The sequence below is a fragment of the Atractosteus spatula genome, chromosome 3 (genome assembly GCF_055471065.1).
Source record: "Atractosteus spatula isolate fAtrSpa1 chromosome 3, fAtrSpa1.hap1, whole genome shotgun sequence".
Lineage (NCBI taxonomy): Eukaryota > Metazoa > Chordata > Actinopteri > Semionotiformes > Lepisosteidae > Atractosteus > Atractosteus spatula.
In genome coordinates this window covers 70,327,252-70,348,820 of record NC_142708.1, presented here as the reverse complement: position 1 = coordinate 70,348,820, position 21,569 = coordinate 70,327,252, and the positions used below count along the sequence as shown (strand labels likewise).

Below are 21,569 nucleotides of genomic sequence, written 5' to 3'. Positions count from 1 at the left end.
AGAGGAAGAGAGCTGGAGAGCAGAGACAGGAGACCAGCAGAACACTGGGGTAACACTCCAACTCTTTTTGAGAGACACCCTTGGAATGTTTATGACCACAGACATGCAGGGCCTCGGTTTTACATCTCATCCAAAGGGCAGCATGTTTTTTACAGTATTGTATCCCAATCACAAAGACAGAGCGAGAGCACATGGGGAGTGAGATGATGAACTAGGGCAAAACGAATTTCATGTAGCGGACCTGGAGTGCGGAGCCTACTTAGTGGTCCTCACCTACCTCACCTAGATTCACTAAACAGTGCAGTGGCGTCTGTCATTGTAATGCAACATCCAAACGTACATCCTTTGGTCTAACAGGAGTCAAGTCAGGCACTCAGACTAGGGTGATGTCATTAGTGGAGCGCCACTCTTCCTAATTATAGTACACTTAATCAGGCTCGTAAACAATACAAAATAGGAAAAATGCTACAGAAACTGAAAAAGAAATTCAAAAAGATTTAGACACAATTAGAGAATGGGCAAGCATCTGGCTAATGACATTTAATGTAGACACCTGCAGAGTATTCCATTCAGGTAGCAAGAACATAATGTATAGATTTAATTAGAAGAATCTGCCTAGGAAAAAGAAATAAGGCACATACTGTATGCTGACACATCCTTTATATTTTCTAGACACAGTGGGGAATCACTTAAAAGGCAAACAAAATGTTATGATTTATATAAGGATGCTCTGTTAAAAATGCACAAATAAGACCTCATTTAAGACCTCATTATTTGCTAAATACAGTATACTATTCTGGTCAGCGTGTTACAAAAATGATATTGCTGTTCAGGAATCAATATATAGAAGAGCAACCAGATACACAGTGGGGTTAAAGAATATGGGATAAAAGAATTTAGTCTTGAACTTGAAACAACTACCGTACAAAGGCACCTGGTTCAAGTACTGAACACCCAAAATGACAGAGTCACCCTAATGGTCTTCCGAATCCACAGCAAAACTGAGCTGAAAACAACTGAAGACAGGAGGATGGGTGAAAAAACGGCTGGGCGAAATCTTCAGATTCATTGGTGATCGTCAGGCAGACAAACTAGACGGGGACAAACAAACTCAGCTTGTCTGTGACCTTTCTTATGTTTGGAATAAACCTAGGGTTTCCGAACACTGTTGTTTGTTTTCTGAAGAGCTAAACTCTCAACCTGGAAAGAGGTTGAAGGGAAGCAGAAAGAAAGGGAAGGTGTGTGATTTGCGCCCCCTCTGCTGTCAAGGGGGAGTGCGGTCGCTCGCCTACGACGGCGCGGTTTTCCGATAAGATCGGAATCGCAATGGAAACAATCATCTCTGACACACAGGGAGCGGACCGCAAGCAAAAGGCCAGCACCTCTTTTGTTCTCATTTCCTTCCTGCAGAACCTGCAGCTGCTTTTTTTCACAATAAGATATATGGGGGGGGGAGGGCCTAAGAGAGAGTGAGAAAGCAAAGGAGGAGAGTAATACAATCAGAGAGACACATAAAGACAGAAAACACTGCACTGAGACAGACGAACAGCAATGCTTTGATGTAGACACACAGAGAGCATGATGCACCACCAGTCTGATTTATTCATTAATCTTTGATCAGAGGAATCAAGATGGTAAATTGGACCAATGGAAGTCACTGAAAGTAGCTCAAGGTTGAAAATGTGCAGACAGACATGCAAACACAGACCGCAGAGAGTGCAGGACAGCAGCAGAGACTGAGGGAAAGAGACACAGAGGCAGAGGGAGTGAAGAGGCAGTGAGGGGGGCTGATACTGCAAAGATAGGCCAGAGAGAGAGTGGGGAGTGAGAGAAAGTGAGAAAGAGAGACCGTGAGAGGGAAGGAGGCAGAGCACGAGAGGGAGGGGCAAAGAGAAAGCGAGACTGAAACATTCTTGTGAAACAACCTGCCTAGCGCAGAGCCATCCTGGCAGGGGAAAGATGCGGACACAGTTGGCCTGTCTCCTGCTCATCCTGGCCTGCCTGCAGACAGGTAAGAGCGTACACACGCCGAGGCTGGGATAGACACATCCCTGGGACGAGCGATACGAACAGAGGGCGCTCGGGGGGGCTCTGGATAGGTTGACCACTATACGGCTTCTGACATTTCACCCGATCTGTCTGTGATCAGACCATGGAGTGGACCAGGTGGTAGCTTCTGGGCGGATAAGGCACAATCACTGGTCTGTTTACAAACAGATCGGCTGCACATAAAGCACCTTATGGGAAATTAAACAAATGAATGAAGCATTGCACTGTCATCTTCACCCAGAGAAAAGGAAACTGGACTGAAGGACGTTTGCAAAAATATGTCTAAGTTTTTGTCCAAAATGCTGTAGCAACCCGATGCTCCTTTTTCATTACTACATCTACTGCTACTTTTTAGCATCCAGGTTGGAAAGAGAAGGTGATCTGCTGTATCTGGGCCTAGTAGTGCTTCTTTTCGTATTGAGATCGGAGGACCAATTTCCATCTCACCCCCCAATCTGAGCCTGTGACACATCCATTGCTCTCTAATGAAGGTTTACCATGTCAAGTGTTGGGGTGATTTTGAAGATTTTCCATGTTTTAACCCTCCTTATACTCCAGATGCTGTTTCTTCATGCTTTATATCACGTGAGATTTGAACCACTAGGTTTTGCTACTGCTGACTGTGTCCTGGTTTTTGCTCCAACAGAGTCCGGTAACTCAAACTCTTAACTGAACTCATTAATTGGTTAATTAGATTTTTTTTTCACTTATCCTTTTCCCCTCCACCCTCACCTCTCCCCTTCCTGAAAAACCGACAAAGTGGCAATTCCCCCCGCTTCCCAGAGGACAAAAAGTTGCAATTTTCCAGTTACATCCACAAATTCCCGTGTCACCTTGACGTTTGACACCTCTTAATGAGTAAAGATTTTTCAGAAAACATCTGCTTGAGTTAAATGTTAGTTCAGCTAAGGCTTCGATGAAGGTGATGCAGGGCTAAGTTGAAGTAAAGACCAAGAGAAAGGTGGGTCCCCAGGAGGTGAACCCCGGTTCAATGTGAACATTGAATCCCCAACCCTTCCTTAACTCCGGACCCCACTCCTTGATCCCAGAAACCCTTGGCCACCAACCCGGGTTTGTTATGATCCCGAGGACAAAGAAGGGGTATCTCAGAGCTTCTTGGCTCCTGGCGAAATTCGCTCCCAATTTTCCTAACTACATTGTAGAAGCTCCATGAATGGATAGTACGGCACGGGACGCGAAACGGAAATCGTCCGACTTTGATTTGTGGCTCTGAAACGTCTGCTGGAGATGGGGGAGAGCTCAGCCCTAGTGTTGCCCTAGTGTAGCGGTCTCGGCAGTGAGGGGTGCACCTCTCGAAAGCGACGTCATCGTCTTCCAGGCGGGTGACAGGGCCAGGTTATCCAAGTGTCTTCGCACTTCTACAGCAGCTCACCACCGCTCTGCTTCCCTCTGGCTTCAACGGCCTTTCCCAGTGTAATCCGTACACCATGGCGGTCCTGACTGAGAAACAGCTGGCGTGGTGCGTCGTGCTAATCACGTGCTCGTCACAACACGGAGCAGTCACTGTGAAAATGTAGCAGCAGCATAAGGGCTTCACCCTAATAAACACAGAAAGACAAGCTTCCTCAATCAAAATGATCGGCATGGGAAATCTCTGTTTCTCAAGGCCTATCAGTGAAACTAAAATTGTTTCCAAAGTACGTCACATTTATCAACCATTACAAACTAAGTAACTTACAATATGAAAAATGAGGAGGAGGAGGAGGAGGAGGGAGAGGCAAGGAAGTCGTATCAGCAGTGAATTTCCACTTCTGTGACAGAGACAATAAAGAAAATTAGGCATCTCATCTATTCATCGGTTTGTATTTAAGCTGGTTCTTTTGAGCTGGACATGCACAGCCCAGGCCCTGCAGGCCAGGCACAGGACAGAGTGTCTCTTCCCGATACACAGGCTCTCCGAGCGACGCGCCAACACAAAGGCAACTCCCGAGCCCTGCAGGGAGGTATGAGGAGCATGGTGGCAAAGCAGATCTGACCGCAGGCTCCCCGAGACTCCCGCACCTGGAGCCATTCGAGGCCAGACTTTGCTGCCTTAAAGTGACCAAATTCATTAACAAGAAAACACAATCACCTCTGTCCAAGACCAGCGGTGGTGATGGTGATGATCACAGGATGGTTTTACTGGATATGTTGACCGATAGGATTGACGATTAACATGTCACACATGAAACACATTGAAGCTGCTAAGCCAAAGGGAACACAGAACCATCATTGGGAACCTCTGTTTGGGGCTTTTTTCACTCCACAGGTGCTATCAGCGATATCGGGGCCAATACTGCGGTGCTTCAGTCACCTGCTGTGAAAAAGGTTGACGCAATCGATGGTCAACGGACACGGCTGGAAAGACACGCTGAACTTTTCTTTTAGTTTGGAAGAAGTTCTAAGTAAAATCTGTAAAATAGGTAACAAAGTAAAAAAAACGGAAGTGCTGCTTTCTGTAGAAAAAATAACCACGTTCGTTTTCTATCTCACCAGGAACGTCCAACACTCGAATCACGATGTGGCAGGAGAGGGGTCCTGGGGTTGACCTGACGGTGACCTGCGCCCTCTCTGGGGACGAGAAGGTGTCCCAGGTTAACTGGGAGAGGGTACAAGGCGCCAATCACAGCAAGTTGGCGGTGTACCACATCAGTTTCGGCACTCACATCTCCACTGAGCACCAAGCGAGCCTGGAGCTCTTCAGCCCCTCGTCCACACGCTCCGTGCTCGTCCTGAAGGGGGGGCGGCTGGATGCCAACGACACCTACTGCTGCACCTTCATCACCTTCCCCTCTGGCAGCCTGCAGCAGTGCCTGGAGGTCACCACGCCCACAGGTACCACTTCAGCCAGGTCCTCGGCTCCTCTGTCTTCCAGATCCCCTCACCCGTAGACTCTGGGTTCCCTGAAGCAGGACGTCTGTTGTCCCATCATAACGTCCCGTTATGAAACCACGGTAACGAAAAGGCCAGGGGTCAAAGGTCACACGGAGACTTACCCCAACAACGGCAAACTGAGTTTCCATTTTGATCAAAGGGGGAAGGAGAGGCAGGAGTGGGAGGCTGATTTGTTTCATGTGGTGACTTTCAATTCGGTTTTTGTCTTCTGCCTATCAAATACTTTCTAATCCTAAAAATGCTAAAAGCGCTAATGCTCTTTTACAGGCTTGACCTCTGTTTCCAGAGCTTTCCATCACCTTCGCTGGTCCATTTCACAGCTTAAGACATATTTTTCAAGCTCTATCAAAGTACAAGGCTTTGCAGCACAATTGTGGTTAAAAGGGAGCTATGGCAAAGTAAAGCAAACTAAACTGTAAAATGAACACATGACATGAATTCTGGAAAACATGTGGGAGCACCATGTAAATTCTCTGCAGTGGGGGAATTTCTGTGTCAAACACAAAGCATTGCAGTGAACGTAGCATTGACGCTGCCGTGACACTAGTGAATTATGAATATTATGCGTGCAGTTCATGGTATGGCAATGTTGTTAAAAAACTGGCTCATTTCCTTACCTTACGGGCTTGTAAGCTTTGGAAGAGCTGAAATAAAATTGTGCTTACTGGAGTCTCTGAAACAGTGACAGCAAGAGACACTACTGTTTGTGCAAGTAGATTTGCCAAGGAGCAACTCTGGAGTCGAAACCTCGATGGTAAAATGACGTCCTATACAAAGGTGTCCCAGTCTGTTGCCCCAGAGTTGTCTTTTGCCCTGGGATACGGCACCACGATTGGCTGGCCACAGGTTTCACAGGTGACTGGCAAGCGCATGCCGCAGTCTGCTGCTCTTGTCACGCGCTGTGGTGTAATACCACACAATACCACATTCCTGGTCCCCGCCAACCAGCAGTTAAGACTGTTTCCTGGCAATCGGCTCTAGAAATCTCTTGCTCAGCTGTTTTCTCTGCCACAAGATAGTTATCGTGGGAAAGAGGGGCCGCGATCAGAGGCGGTGAGAGAGCCCTGTGCAGGATGGCATTAATTTCCCATCATAGACCTGTCCTAATTTTGGGTTAAGCACCAACAAAAACACAATATAACAGCTTTGATGATCCCAGTGGTATACCGAGCCCTGTGTGTGCCTGTGAACATGCTTGTATCCTTCAGTGTGGGTCTCTCAGAGCACTGAGAGTACTGAGATCTGACGATGGTGTGCTCTATCTGTCTGTATGGGTACTGAGATCTGACGATGGCGTGCTCTATCCGTCTGTATGGGTACTGAGATCTGACGATGGCGTGCTCTGTCCATCTGTATGGATACTGAGATCTGATGATGGCGTGCTCTACGTGTCTATGTGGGCAATGAGATCTGACGATGGTGTGCTCTATCTGTCTGTATGGGTAGTGAGATCTGATTATGGCGTGCTCTATCTGTCTGTATGGGTAGTGAGATCTGACGATGGCGTGCTCTATCTGTCTGTATGGGTACTGAGATCTGACGATGGCGTGCTCTATCTGTCTGTATGAGTAGTGAGATCTGACGATGGCGTGCTCTATCTGTCTGTATGGGTACTGAGATCTGACGATGGTGTGCTCTATCTGTCTGTATGGGTAGTGAGATCTGACGATGGTGTGCTCTATCTGTCTGTATGGGTAGTGAGATCTGACGATGGTGTGCTCTATCTGTCTGTATGGGTACTGAGATCTGATGATGACATGCACTGTCTCTCCCTACCCAGTTGAGGCCCGCCTGGGGGATGAAGAGAACGTGACGGGAGGGTGGCTGGTGCTGGGCGGCATTGCCGCGGTCCCCTGCGTGGTGTTACTGATGATCACTGTCATCGCCTACAGGAGAAGCTGTAACTCCAGGTTGGTCCCTGTGCACACTGAGGAGAAAACTTTTGGGGTCTTATTGGTGATCCGATGGTGTCCCTGCCAGTTCCACTGCTATGTACTGAGGTTCATTCAAGTACAGTGAAGAATTCTAATGCTAATCCAAAACTTTCAAACTGTATCTTAGCCCTCATCCTTTCAATTTAAAACCACTTTTACCTCCATCATAACCTAATACACAGTCCTGGTATGTTGCTGTTTCTCTGACTTCTGTTTTAATTTGCATCACAATAGGCTTTAATATCCACAGGGCTAATTAAATGATTACCCTAGCTGATAGGATAGGGTTTGTGTGTTTTTTTAACTTGTCAGCTAATAAACCATTCAAAGTGTTATTAGGCACCCTAGCACAATATTATAATCATTGACCGTTATTTTAAAATTAGTCTACAATTTCTGAAAATGTTATTGGACAAACCTGACAGGCTCTTACTGTAATAAAACCCACTATTGCCGCAGTATAGCTAAGCACAGTTGTTTAAGCCACAACAGAGCTGGATGGAAAATAAGGCGAATGAGAGTAAACTGCAGCTGAACGTTTGTAATATCTCTTAAACGATCTCCTGAGAAAATGGTTGAAGAATGCAGCATTAGATCAAATCAGACTTTTAATAGGAGAAAAACAGAATATTTACTCTTTCTTCTCGCCCAAACAAACACTCTGCTGTTGTTGCTGTCTTTCAGGAGAAGAGTATTCAATGTCCAGCAGTCAAGCCTCATAGAGGACTCAGAGGTAAGTGGTCTGATAGCATGGACTACCGCAGCTCATCCAGGCAGAACGCAACAAGGCACAGTAATACACCACAGAACAGTGCAGGACATTATCATCTTGCATGATGCGATGCAGGGTAATTCAAACAGTAAGAGCAAAGTGCAAATTTCCGCACTGCATTTCATCACAGCACAATAAGACATGCTTTTGAGAGTGTGAACATCCGCTGCATGTGAGATTTCAGTTAAAGAGATTAAATTTAACTGCACTGATTTGTCTCTGTAGCTGAGGTTGCATGACTTCTTTTGAAAGGTCTGAAAAGATGCAATTAAAGGGTTTAATGGAAAAGGTTTGAATTATTAAGAAAAGGCTATAATGACAAACCATGCACAATCAGAACGGCTTCACCACCGCTCCACAGGGACAAACCCTTCAGGTGTGTGTTGTAGTGATCAGGCGAGAGGCTGCACATTTCTGTAGAACACGCTGGTCAGTCACAGGTGTGTTTAAAGCCAAGACCACGCTTTAGAAAGAGAATGAGCTCAAGCAGTAGATCTTGAGTGAAGTCTGCAGGCCTGGTCCTGGAGAGCCAGGGTTTATAGAGTATTGCAGACAAACTGAGACAAAGGAGAACAAGCAAGCTTGTGCTGGGGTTGCCGATGATGGCAGTCAGCGCTCACGGCCCCCCGACCTGGATCAGAGCTGTGCCGGCCCCTTTAGGAACCCTGCCTGATGAGACAGTCGAGCTTTACTGTGGCCTCTCACAGAAAAGAACAGGAAGACTCATTAGGAGAGAAATGCCTAGTGGCTCACTGACACAAGGATCTCTCACCCAGCACTTGGCTGAAGGATTCCATCGGTATCTGCTGAAGCACCTTGTCCAGAAGGCAAACTTAAGATCTGGCAGCAGTGGAGTGTGAAAACAAAAGATGACTTCCTGTTATTGTGGCCCTGAGTGTGGCTAGCAGGGTCAGTGCTGTACCCGACAGCCTCACCCTAGCAGAGATGCTCAGCTCTCTAAATTTATTTTTGGTTTCTGCTGAGATCAGCCACTCTAATAAAGAAAACAAGCAGCAAGAGATCAAAACAGCGTGGCGTTGCGAATCTGCTTTGGTTTGCACATTAAATCTAAAAAAAAAAAGGTGTTAGGTTACTGGCAGTGACAACCTCCTCTGTATGAGAAAATTAAAGTTGTAAACATGAAGCTTCCAGATCATTCTGCTCTTTCTTATTTGGCTGTCTAATACTTACTGATCCCAAAAGCTCATCAAGCCTTTTTCCCGAGGGATCCCAAATCTTCCTAAACTTGTTTTTCCCTAGTGACTTCAGATTAGGCATTGCCAATTCACAGCTATTGATTCTTCACAGGTTTCATTCCTAACCATCTTAGGGTAACAGCAATTAAATATTGAAAAAAATGTTTAGCCCATCCGTTGTCAAAACCATCTTAATCCAGGTAATGGATGGAACAATCTGGAGCCTATCCTGGAATACGGGGTGTGAGACAGGATTATTCCCTGGACAAGACATCAGTCCGTCACAGGACACATGCACATGCACACGAAGGGCAATCAACCTAGCATGTCTTCGGAAGGTGGGGGGAAACTAGGAAACCCACCTGCACATGGGAAGCACAAGCAAGCTCTTCACCTAACTGTCGGACCCAGGCACCCACAGCTGTGAGACAGGGCTCTGCTAACATGCTGCCCTTTAAGGAATTGTACTTTAAACAACATAAATGAACTACTGTGGAGTCGCAGACATAAGTACTCTCACCTCCCTCTCCAGCAACAGTCAGCACACATTTATATTGTAAGTGTACATATCTCACGGCTGTTTGCAGAGCACTGTGCATCTCTACAGCAGACTACACAACAGCTGAAGTCAGTATTCACAGACTGTGTCCAAAATGATTTAAGTTCACCAGATATCTTACCTACAACCTGGTGAAGACCAGGGTTGGACCTCCTTCTGATATACAGAACGACCTTTCAACCTGTTTCTCGTGTAAAGAAAAATGAAATCACAGCTTCGGAGCTGTGACCACCTTAACCGTGCCTGTTAACCCAGAGAGCTGTGAGACTGAGCCAGTCCTGCTGCCAGGTGATGGATGCGCATACAGGGACAGAGACGATCCCCGATACCTTGGTAAATCACACAGTGATCTGTGTTACAGCTGGGGCTGACTTTCTTTCTGCCAACATAGGGGGTTTCAATCCATACAATTGAGTTCTGTGCCACATTATAACAAAATTGTTTTAGATGTATATAAATATTGAGTAATAATTCTAAAGCAAATGCATAAACATTCAAACACCCAACCCAGAGAGCCCAGGAGCCAGCAGATAAAGGAGCTGATGTCTTGTGGTTTTCATTGAGTCAAGGTGCTTTGTATTGACCCTCTATTGCCTTGGTTACCACTTACATGATACGCACACTTGTGGAAAGCCCCAGAGGTGCTCTTTCACATAAGGCCTGTATCACCGTCTTTATCTTTGTTGCTATTTATGCATATCTATGCTCGCGTAAATGGTTAATTAACAGGAAAGAGCTGGTAATGCATTTTTCACATTGTATTTGATACCGTGCTGAAGGGAGTTAATCAGCTTCTTGTGCATTGCTAACTGCAGGTAGGCAGTTGATGAAACGCTGTTTGTGGCTCAACTGCACAGCAGACCTGCTCTAGAACCAGGAAGGCTTTCTTGAGGTTGAAGTTTCCTGCACACTGCTGTCTTCGTATGCCTGCTCATACACCGTAGAGTACAGATCGACTTAACCACAATTTTAAAAACAACACGAACTGGCCGTAGAGTTATGCCTTATTATTTTTAGCTTCCTCAACCCATTCTGTGAAAAACCGATATGTGTCTGCTAAGCTAACGATGGCAGTGTTCACGACTCCAGCATTAGAACGTGGGGCTGTGCTATGGTCTTGATTAGGCCAGGGTCAAGCACGGTGGAGTTATAAATAGGTGATGTCACAGCAATAACACTACAGGGTTACAAACAGAAGCTCAGCAGCAGAAGCCCTTTACCTTATGGTGTACAGTACTTCAGCGGCTGACTCCTTAACCCTCACATGGAGCTGTTACATGGATGAGGATTCTTGGGAAACAGAGATTACTACTGTTTGAATGAGCCCTGGTCTAGGTTAAAGCCCCCTGTTAAGTGGATCAAGCTGCTGGGGAAAAGGCAAAACATGCAAAACAGGCCCATCTCATCTAGCACATCCCACTGGAGAGAAGGGAGGGGTGTAAAGGGATAAACACAGGGAAAGAGGCGGCAGTCAGGGTGAGGTGTAACGGTCTTACAATCACAGTGTACAGGGAATGGTTTCTCAATATTGTATCTCAGCAGGACTCAGAGGAGCCTCTTCACCTGCCACTGCAGAGCCAGCCCTCGATCAACAGCCACAACTCCAATTATTACATCATGATCAACGCCGACTACTACAATGGGAGGCCTGGGGAGGGGGAGCAGGAGGGGCACCTCTCAGCGGTGTCCCACCTGTTCAGCAGCCCCCACCCCTTTCACAAGACCTACTACCTTCTTGGGGAGGTGCTGCCAGAAAAGGGCAAGGCCAACCTCCAAAAGCACGGTGCCACCTTACTGCCCATGCCCACACCCAAGCAGGAGTCGCCTGGGGCTCCTGGGAGTTACGTCATACCAGAAACGGAAGGGCTGGGCCTTCAAGGCAAAGCATGTTGAAGGGTCAGGGTGCTAGATGATGGAGTGGGACAAACAGATGGATGTCCATCTGTTAAGTGAAGCTGCTTTTTCCAGAAGGCACTTAACTTCTTGAAGCACAGCCTCCTTCCTTTTAGCACAGCAGAGCTGGCTTCCCAGCACCTGGCTCTTCGAGAGTGGCGAGACTGTGGTGACCATTGGGAGTGGTGTCATGTACAGACTGGTGTTCTTTAAACAGTTGTGCTTCCTTGTGCACGTAACAGGACATGGAGATCCAGGAATCCAAGATTTTTACAAGGGATTTGGGAACTCAAAAGGAAGGAAGCAAAATCCCTAGCCAAAGGTTTTTTTGGAAAAACTGAGAGAGTTAGTGAATGGGCATGTAGAATTTGGTCATAACAATTCTCTCTCCATTGACCAAGCTACATTGACCAAGATGCCCCTGTACACAGCTCTGGGACTATAGCATACTATCGGATTTCCATAGCTGTTTTCAAGTGAAGTGGACCTGGTCTCAGTGGCTTTTTCCCCAGTGCTCCCTGATTTGAGTATAAAAAGGCCTTCTTCCCAAGTCACACTTTGTATGAGGATGGATCATTAAGAAACAGCCTGTGATGGATAGTGTGCCTTTGTATGCTAATTTTATATTTACAAACACAGATATTGTATAAAGCTGAATTGCATTATTTGTCCATGTAAACATAGTGCAGTTATGAATCTTTCATATACTAATATGATAGATAACAATAGTTTATGTACAGTAGTAATAATATTCTACTCTAAAACTGCTCTCTCCATCTCTACCTGCCTCTACATCTATAACTCTATTACCTACAGTTTATATTGTTGTTTGTCTCTCTACAGTATACATCTTCTTCCATCTGTATAAGAACAGTTGCAATGTTTGAGGTGTGAAGATTTTGCATTATTCTGTGCAGCAAAATTAAAATGTCAATGCAATATAAATAACCATAAAGGAAGGGGGAAGTACAGTTACGTCTCAGAACAAGGACAAGAAACTGCTAACTTGACATGAATGTAATGCACATAACCCAATAAATATCTGCATCACCATCACAGTCATTTGTCTTCACCGTACTTGTTTTTAAAAGGTGCAGATTGTTCCTGCAGCTAAGAAGGTTAACACTTCCTCGAAATGGAAACTGTTTACTAGTGTACGGTAATGCTTTGAATGAGGAATTAATACATTTGGCAATGAATGATGACTTAGCCTCCTGATTTCCATATGAACCAGGGAGGAGTAGGGAAAAGCAAGCATGTGTGTGAACATTTGCTGCATATGAGATTTCGGTTGAAGAGATTTCATTTAACTGCACTGATTTGTCTCTGTAGCTGAGGTTGCATGACTTCTTTTGAAAGGTCTGAAAAGATGCCATTAAAGGGTTTAATGGAAAAGGTTTGAATTATTAAGAAAAGGCTATAATGACAAACCATGCACAATCAGAACGGCTTCACCACCGCTCCACAGGGACAAACCCTTCAGGTGTGTGTTGTAGTGATCAGGCGAGAGGCTGCACATTTCTGTAGAACACGCTGGTCAGTCACAGGTGTGTTTAAAGCCAAGACCACGCTTTAAAAAGAGAATGAGCTCAAGCTGTAGTGAAGTCTGCAGGCCTGGTCCTGGAGAGCCAGGGTTTATAGAGTATTGCAGACAAACTGTGAGACAAAGGAGAACAAGCAAGCTTGTGCTGGGGTTGCCGATGATGGCAGTCAGCGCTCACGGCCCCCCGACCTGGATCAGAGCTGTGCCGGCCCCTTTAGGAACCCTGCCTGGTGAGACAGTCGAGATTTACTGAGGCCTCTCACAGAGTGTCGTCTAGCTATGAAGCCGTCCTTTGGATGAGACGTAAAACCAAGGTCCTGACTCTCTCTGGTCATTAAAAATCCCAGGGCGTTTCTCAAAAAAGAGTAGGGGTGTAACCCTGGTGTCCTGGCCACAATTCCCATTGGCCCTTATCAATCATGGCCTCCTAATAATCCCCATCTCTGAACTGGCTTCATCACTCTGCTCTCCTCCCCACTGAGAGCTGGTCTGTGGGGAGAGTACTGGCGCACTCTGGCTGCTGTCGCATCATCCAGGTGGGGATGCACACTGGTGGTGGTGGAGGGGATCCCCATTACCTGTAAAGCGCTTTGAGTGGGGTGTCCAGAAAAGCGCTATATAAGTGTAAGCAATTATTATTATTATTACATGACTCTCTTGGTTTCCATGAGAGACGTACATTTCTTTAAACAGAACACCAGGGTTCAAACCCAACCTGAAGCAAAGCAGAAGCATCGAAAGCACTAACGCCTCTCGAATGGGATTACGTTCAAAGCAAAGAAGGAGGTTTCAGTGCCACCATCGAGTGCACCGACAACGGTGGCAGGGGCCTGTGCTGTAACACTGTATTTATTAATACTCTGACCAGCAGACTTGCACAGGCAGGGGCATGTGTTCTCCAGGCACTGCAGTCAGCCTGGGCACGGAGCATCTCTCCAGCGAACCGGCTGTGTGTCGGTCGCGCAGGTCATGCTGCACCACAAGCACTTTGAAGCGAGCTGGTTTCCTTTCTCTCAGGAACCGAAGGTGCCTTCTGTTTCTAGTAAAAGCGCGCGCGGATGACGACATGCAAATTCCGCCCCACATAGATAAGAGAAGTTTCCACGCAGCGCAGCCTGTCTTCTCCTCAGCCAGCGCAGACGCTGCTCTCTCCCTCCGTTCTTACTGAGGCTGCACTCTCAGTGCCAGAGGGCTGGTGTGAAATGGGAGGGCTCTGGATTTTGCAGAGCAGGCAGAGCACTAACCATCACTGCCCTCTTCTCCATTCTGTATCTAACTGCCCACAGATCCTCTAGCTACAGGACAGCAGTCAGAACCACAGCATTTTCATTCCAACTCAGTTATGCAGCTACTAAATACAACTATATTAATCTAATTTTGAGCCAGTGGCTGAAAGTTTTGTAAAATACACAAAGGCCTGGGGAACAGGGATGGAAGACGACTTCAGTGTACTTGCGATCAGGTCTCTCTCAGCCTGGGCGAGGAGGTTACCAGGTTTCAAGTGTTAAGGTCGGTGTTAACCAGCAGAGGGTGCTGTAACACTGCCAAAGCGACAGACAGGAAGACGCCAGAATCACACCTGTGTTGCTCTCTGCCTATACTGCGGCGGTTCACATCAGTGTCCTGGGTTCCCACAAAGAACGAAAGAAGGAACAGATAAAATAAGCGGCTGTCCGGCAGGGCTTAAGGTGGAGATCCGCAGTTTTCCTTTTAAAATGAGAAAATGTTCCTTTTCATCCAGGGCTCCCCGTGGAGAGTGTTATTTTATTTATTAGGGGGCCCAACAGCCATTAATTCAATACATAAATAAAAGTAACAGTTTCTAACATACTAACATACCCTACGGAGCCCGGGAGAGGCCATCAGAAGGGAAAAAAACGTTATATCGAGGGAACTTACATTTCGTGCGCACGAATGAAAGAAAACGAGGGAACGATTTAGTTATTTCGTGCGCACGAACTGTAAATCTTAGGAATGAATTCGTTATCTCGTGGACACAAATTGTACATTTTTCCTACTGATGGCCCCTCCCGGGCTCCGTACATACCACTGTTAGAATCCTCGATCTTTTTGTAAAGGATCGTTTAAATACCTTTTTAACATTTAAATGGCATTTGTGTTATAGCATTCGTGTTAAGTACTGTGTTCGCACAGCGCCATCGAGAAAGAATCGCTCGGAGTAACGCAGAAAATACATGTATTTTCCCAGTGCGTACGTGACACCAGCGATTCCCTCCCAAAATTCTCGTATTTGTGTACTCAGCTGTCAAGCGGCAGTCTCAGCGCAACACGACCGCTCGTCCCCCTAAAACATGGCGGACGGCCGCTGCGGTATTGAGATCAGTGTCCCGTGCTGCTGCGGAGCCAGGAAATGCACGCAGTTAGGGTCAGAGCCATGTGAGGGAGCTTGGGAGAGGGAGCGGGCGGGGAAAGGACTTGGGAGAGAGGGGTTAGAGTCCAGGAGAGCCCGGCGTCACCGAACTAGATCAGACCGTCTCTTCCTATTCAGCTCGGTATTCAAGTCGGTATTTCATTGAGTCCTTCATACGGAGCTGGAACGGTAACGGTGAGTGTCACGGGGGGGACGATATGAAAAAGTTGCCGCTTATACTAAAAAAAAAAGCTATAGTCTGGGGATGACGTAACCGCACTGTCATAACCGTACTTTCTCTGGATCGTCGCGAAAAGAAAAAAAACCCGAATCCCATTTGACCCTATGTTCCTGAATGCGCTATGATCAACATTAATGAGATGTTATAGTTATTGAATGTAAAAATAAAACACTGGAGAAACACTGGCAATTCAAAGCATCAGAATTCTTCTCGTGTACAAAGAGAATGAACTTTTTAACCTGTTAAAGGGGCAGAGCAGTGACACTATGGCAAAGGATCTGCGCCTGTGGCTGGAAGTTTGCCCCCGAGCAAAGCCCTTAACCCCAGCTGCTCCAGGGGCGCCGTATAAATGGCTGACCCTGCGCTCTGACCCCCAGCTTCTAACTCTTTGTCTGTGTGTCTCACGGAGAGCAAGCTGGGGTCTGTGAAAAGACAAATTCCTAATGCAAGAAATTGTATATGGCCAATAAAGTGATCTTATCTTAAAATAATGTTCGCGGAATGGCAGGCAGTGTGGTGTGGGTGCTCTGATTCCAGCTCTGAAAGTAGCTGAACACTTTCGTGAACGTAAAGGAGCTAATTTCTCCTTGCTGGCCCTCAGCCTGTCAGTCTGTCGCAGGGCCCCCAGCGCGCACACTCTCCCCGCAGCCTGTCTGTGACCCCTGCCCGTGTGTCGGTACACACAGGTGGACGGCGATGGCGGCTGCAGCCACACTGGGGGCGAGCGAGGGGCTGGACTTCAGTCTGGCGGGCGCGGAGGACTACGATGACGTCATGTCCATGTCGGAGGGCATCTACCAGGGCAGCGACTACCTCCCCGCCCGCTACCACGCCTGGCTGAAGGAGCCCAACAGGCTCATCTTCCTCGCCAGGAGACAGGGCAAGCTGGTGAGGAGAAGCAGGGGACCGAGGGCAGGGGCCGAGGAAGAAGAGCAGAAGGCAGGCCACCGGTCTGCGGTCCACAGATCCCAGGGGACGTGATGCCTGACACCCCAGTACGGCTCAGTGTGGCGTTGAAGTAAGATTAATACAGGCAGCCTTCTGGAGAGCGAGGAGAGAGAGAGAGACACCATGCTGTCTCCTTTCACAGCTCAAATGCCTCACAGTGCGTCTTATAAACCAGGCATTTACAGTGGAGTCATCACTGTAAATGTCACGTTTCAGATAAGGACACAACATCTATTTAACCACGGGCCACGCATGGTAGAAGAATGGTTTAAACACCCACACAGCATGTAAATTCAGATACCCAGCGGCTGAAGAAGGTCACACGCCGTTTCAGTCCGCAAAGTGAGGATTCTGTACACAGAGGGTCTTGATCTTTCTTTAATATGAAGGAAGCTAGGTTCGGACCGAACTGCACTGCCACACAGATCAAACTTGACATGAGCACCACCCTGCACGCTCGCTCCTCGTTGATGGCAGTGGGCTCCTGCTTTAGACTGACTGAAAGCAACATCACTGCGAGCTTGTAGGAGCCCAGGGGGTGCTGTTGCTATGCAAGTCGTGCTGTGCCCAACTCAAGCTCTTCTGCTACCAGTGGCCCTCTGCCCTGAAACAGACAGGAGCTGCCACAACTATGAGGTGCAGCCTGTGCTCCAGGTGAGCACTTTTTCCAGCTGAGCCACTGTTGGTGCCCCCAGAGTTGTGTGACTTTCTCCTGTGCTCTGTGTGGTTCAAGGGGCTCTAAGAACCGCAGCCTTCCCAAAAAAAGTCCTTCAGCTCTTCCTCACTGTTAAGTAGTTCAGTATCTATCTGAATCTGAAATATTATCCAGTCATTTTCTTAAATGAGAGTAAATTTTGACCCTCAAACAGCCGGCTAACAAGCTTGTTCCAGACACCTTACTACTGTCAGCTGCACTCTTCACTCCAGTCTGCCTCCGGCATCACCTTGCTGTGGTGATCAGCCCACCAGTTCATGCAAGATCTTGCTCTCTGGTCTAATATCATTCTGCATGTTACATGGCTGATGGAGGGTTACATTGACAAACTTTCATCTCTACACATTTTCCCAAAGTCCAGACTCTCAGGAGTACCTTTGTACCGCTTATGCAAACCCCTTGTTGTACTGATCATTAGACATCATTAGGAGATTCCATTGACCCTTGACCTTTGGTTTTTGTACAGATCGCCCTGGAATCCACTTTTGTGGTTGACAACGGCAAGACGGTGCTTGTGGAGGGGCTGCGGGTGGCGCAGAGCGAGAGAGGGCACGGGGTGGCAGGGGTCGTGCAGAGGTTCATTGACCAGTACGTCAGACGGCACTTCCCCTGCGTCAGGGTGAAAAGGCTGACCCGAGGAGATGACCCAGGACCCGAGGAGCTGGCCAAATACCGCCTGCTGTCCCAGCAGGTAGAGTAACAAGCTGGGATTGGCGGGGATGGCTGTCAGGGGTAAAACAGGTGGTTGTTTTTTGAGCTCTGATGTGACGGGGCTTGGTTAGAGCTGGTGGTTTATATCGACTCGCGGTTCATGTTTGAATTTGGATTTTAAAGCTGGTAATATGATCAAGTCGCTATTTAGCTTTTGATGGCACATATTATATAAAACTGATTTTACTGTGCGTTTCCCAAACAAGCAAGTGACAAAGAGCAGCTGTTTGCCCTGTCTGGTTTATGGCAGGAATAATGAACAGATGATCAGTTTAAATGCACGTGATCATTAGACAAAAGTATTCATCTCAGCAAAGGTGTAACAACTAAAACGCTAATTTCTTTCAGTTTAAGGATCAGTTTTGCAAATACTATTGTGTCTCCCAATAGCCTGTTGAAACGAAATTCATCAGAAAGGTGACAAACAAGAGGAGGCTCTTAGGCCATCTAGCTTGTTTGGTTATATTTAGCTAATTGGTCAGGGGCTCTCATCCAGCTTTAATGAAAAACAACATAGCTGCACAGCTTTGTCCTGATTCCCATAACCCTTGTTGTGAAGACGTGTCTCACTTTTTAGTGCACTTCCATACAGTGACGCATGCTGTCGTCTAAGAACATACAAGTATATCACCCTGCAATTCACAACTGCCAACCCACTGAAGCTCTGCAGGTGTGAGCCTGGTCAGTACCTCGATGGAAGTCCTCCTGGGAAACTAAGCTTGCTCCTGTAAGAAGTGTTAGTGGGACCAGTAGAGGGTGCACACCCTGCACTCTGTGTGCTCTAATGGGGACACTATACTGTATAAAAGGCACCATCCTTCAGATGAGACTGAAAACTGAGGTCCTGACTCTCTGTGGTTATTAAAAATCCCAGGGTTTTTCTCAAAAACAGTTGGGTGTTAACCCAGAGTCCTGACCAAATTTGTCCCTGGTCTTTACCAATCATGGCCTCCTAATAATCCCCCTCCCTGAACTGGCTTCATCACTGTGCTCTCCTCCCCACTGAGAGCTGGTGTGTGGGGAGCGTACTGGCGCATCATCCAGGTGGTTCTGTACTCTGGTGGTGGTGGAAGGGAGTCCCCATTACCAGTAAAGCACTTTGAGTGGAGTGTCCAGAAAAGCGCTATCTAAGTGTGAGGAATTATTATTGTTGTATGTGTCCCTGCAGAGCACCAGCAGAAACTGCGGAACGGGCAGGCAGTGAATGCCCTTGATTTGGCCTGAATGCATACCCTGGCCCCTCATCGTTCTTTCTCCTCTCGCTGTTCCCCACATTCTCCCCCAGAGTTGAACTTTCCCCCTCTCCCCCCGGCAGGCGGTGCTGTCTCTGAAGGGTGCGGCAGGCTGTTTCGAAGGGCTCGTTGCCGACTTACAGGACAAGCTGACAGCCGCGGAAGGGGGGCCCGTCCCCCAGCCCGTCGCCCTGGAGGGTAGGGATGAGCTGGGGGCCGTGCTGCTGAGCCCCCACGCCTCCCAGAACCTGCTGCGGGGGGGGCTCATCATCCAGGACTGGCAGCCCCTCGAACCCCTGCCGAGTAACCTGGATGTCCTCGCGGGCAGGAGCCTGACCTGGCTGGTGGACAGGAAGGTGTGTCCCGCTGGACTGAGCATCTGCACAGCACCTTACCCCATCCCTTACGGGGGTGGGTCCCTGCGCCTCAATATTGACCTGTATGGGACCGACCTCCCGGTGGCTCAGAGGCTGCTGACGTCCCAGCTGGAGAGGGTGAGGGGGGCTCTTAGGGGGCTCGTCATCCTGAACATCTACATGCACTCGTCGCTGTGGGAGCCGATGGAACGCTTCTGCCAAAACTCGGCAGGAGTTGGGAGGTTCCGGCCCCTGTGGAAGCAGGTGGCCCTGGAGAGGGATCTGTAAGAGGAGACAGGCCCAGCGTGCTCAGAGCCAGCCTGATGTTTTAGAGATGTTGGCATTCTGACCAATTTCCTCGCATAACTCCTTAGTGAGCTTCTTCTAAAATAAAAGATCCTGCTTCAGACACGTTAGGCAGGGGTAGACAACTCCAGTCCTCCAGTTCCTGAAGGTTCTCCAGACGCCTTTCGGATTTGCAGACGATCCAGACCAGAAAACATGGCTGATTCATCCGCTTATCCTCTAAATAAAACTCAATTAAGTCATTAATGTCTGAGATGGAATGGAGACCAAAAACAAAATAGCAATTGAGGTTGCCTGTCTCCCGCTGTCCAATTTAGTTTTATTTTCACTGGGGGAAACGCGACACCAAGTGTGTGTGGCTGTTATGTTGCACCAAGCGGTGTTTCCAAAAATCACATGTGACATTAACCACTTTCTACATACCTGCCATCACATACACACCCACACTGTAGGGATGCTGACCCTTAAAAAAAGATTGCATTTCTCACTGATCAATAAATGGATAGTATGGGACGTATATAATGCTGTGCAAGGTTAAAATCATTAATATAACTCATAGCCAAATCCTGTTCATCATAGTACAGCTGTAAATTGTAACGAGTTTTACAGCCGTTTTTATTATATTAAAATAAAGTTTATGGCACTCACTCCTGATAGACTTGATGTCTGAATACATGGGTATACTGCAGTTCGAGCACCCACAGATCTTATGATTCATTAGTGTTTTATCTTTTCCGATGAAGCAGGCAGGCATTTGCTGATCAGGGACTGGAGCTCCCAATGGCACTGTTGTGAACACACAGCTGTTGAGGCAGCCCATGTAAACGGCTTCGTCAAGCAGGGATATGAGGATGACGTGCCCATCAGCAGAGTTTCATCTTGTCGCCTTGTCCAATATGGATACGCGTTCAGCCAGTAGTTCCCAAAAACCCGTGCCTTTGGGATACCCGTCCCCACCGGCTTTTGTCCCAGTGGTGTTCCAAATCAGTGATGCTGAGAGAAGCCTTTAATCCACCTGCTTGCTCACTGAGGCTTTTGGTTATCTTGTTTCTGCATACGCAGGCCCAACGTCAGTGTACAGTTTCCAGCAGCCTCCGCACACAGAGCTCTAAGCCCCCTCCTAAAGCTTTTCTCCCTTATTCATAACCGTGCAGCTCCTGAAGGCTGCCGAGCCTAGGACGAACTGAGGCAGGTGGGGAAAGCAATGCATGCTGAACGAGTGCAAAGAGCTGAGGGCTCTCTCCTTCTCTGCAGTTGGCAGTTAGTGACAGGCCTGAAAGGGGGGCTGCTTCGAAACTCAAGCAAGCAGTACAGGCTTGACATTACCTACGAGAAAATGTAACAACACGCCTCAGACAGAAATCCGAAATCAATGAATTAGCCTGTGATTAGGAAATCGTCTGGAGCCAAAACCACAGCCGACAGTCATCCCCAGGGAATTTAGCTGGGGGCCGTGGACTAAAGACAGCTGCGGTATTAAATACAAGGCATTATCTCTTATATGTGGAACTGCTGGGCTCAGTACCTGACCCTCCTAAAGCATTTTTAAGGCAGAAACTAAAGGAAGGCATCCAATCAGTCATGAACGGCATACTCCGCTTACGTGAAACAGTCGATCAAAATGGGTGAACATTGTTTTCAGAAGAGAAGAAGCCTCTCAGCCATCTAGCCTAATTGGGTTGTAGCAGCTAATTGAATTGAGGATGCCATCCATCCAGAGGAAAAGATGGTATCAGGTTTGAAAGTATGCTAAGCCATTTCGAGCTATAATATCGGAAACAGATTTAAAAGGTTTAACTCGGCAAACGGATTCATTTAAGAAATACTTCAATTACCGCAAGCAATTAG

The 21,569-nt window shown here is 47.4% G+C and overlaps 2 protein-coding genes across 5 annotated transcripts; both read left to right on the top strand.

Moving 5' to 3' along the window:
* Positions 1–1,534: 1,534 nt before the first annotated feature.
* On the top strand, positions 1,535–12,357 carry LOC148838572 (transmembrane protein PVRIG). Of its 4 annotated transcripts, none has more exons than XM_088912205.1 (6): positions 1,535–2,011; positions 4,546–4,884; positions 6,725–6,854; positions 7,563–7,611; positions 9,661–9,738; positions 10,948–12,357. In XM_088912205.1, exons 1-6 carry the CDS (start codon positions 1,960–1,962, stop codon positions 11,296–11,298), a joined length of 999 nt encoding a protein of 332 aa, XP_088768331.1. In that variant the 5' UTR covers positions 1,535–1,959; the 3' UTR covers positions 11,299–12,357. The 4 variants fall into 4 exon arrangements, with proteins under 4 accessions (XP_088768331.1, XP_088768330.1, XP_088768333.1 ...); XM_088912204.1 differs by having other exon boundaries at positions 10,945–12,357; XM_088912207.1 differs by lacking the exon at positions 9,661–9,738.
* Positions 12,358–15,148: 2,791 nt separating this feature from the next.
* Positions 15,149–20,365, top strand: nat16l (N-acetyltransferase 16, like). The gene is made up of 4 exons (XM_088912208.1): positions 15,149–15,407; positions 16,140–16,341; positions 17,583–17,807; positions 19,143–20,365. The coding sequence occupies exons 2-4, from the start codon at positions 16,150–16,152 to the stop codon at positions 19,701–19,703; spliced, it is 978 nt and encodes a 325-aa protein (XP_088768334.1). The 5' UTR covers positions 15,149–15,407; positions 16,140–16,149; the 3' UTR covers positions 19,704–20,365.
* The last annotated feature ends 1,204 nt before the right edge of the window (positions 20,366–21,569 follow it).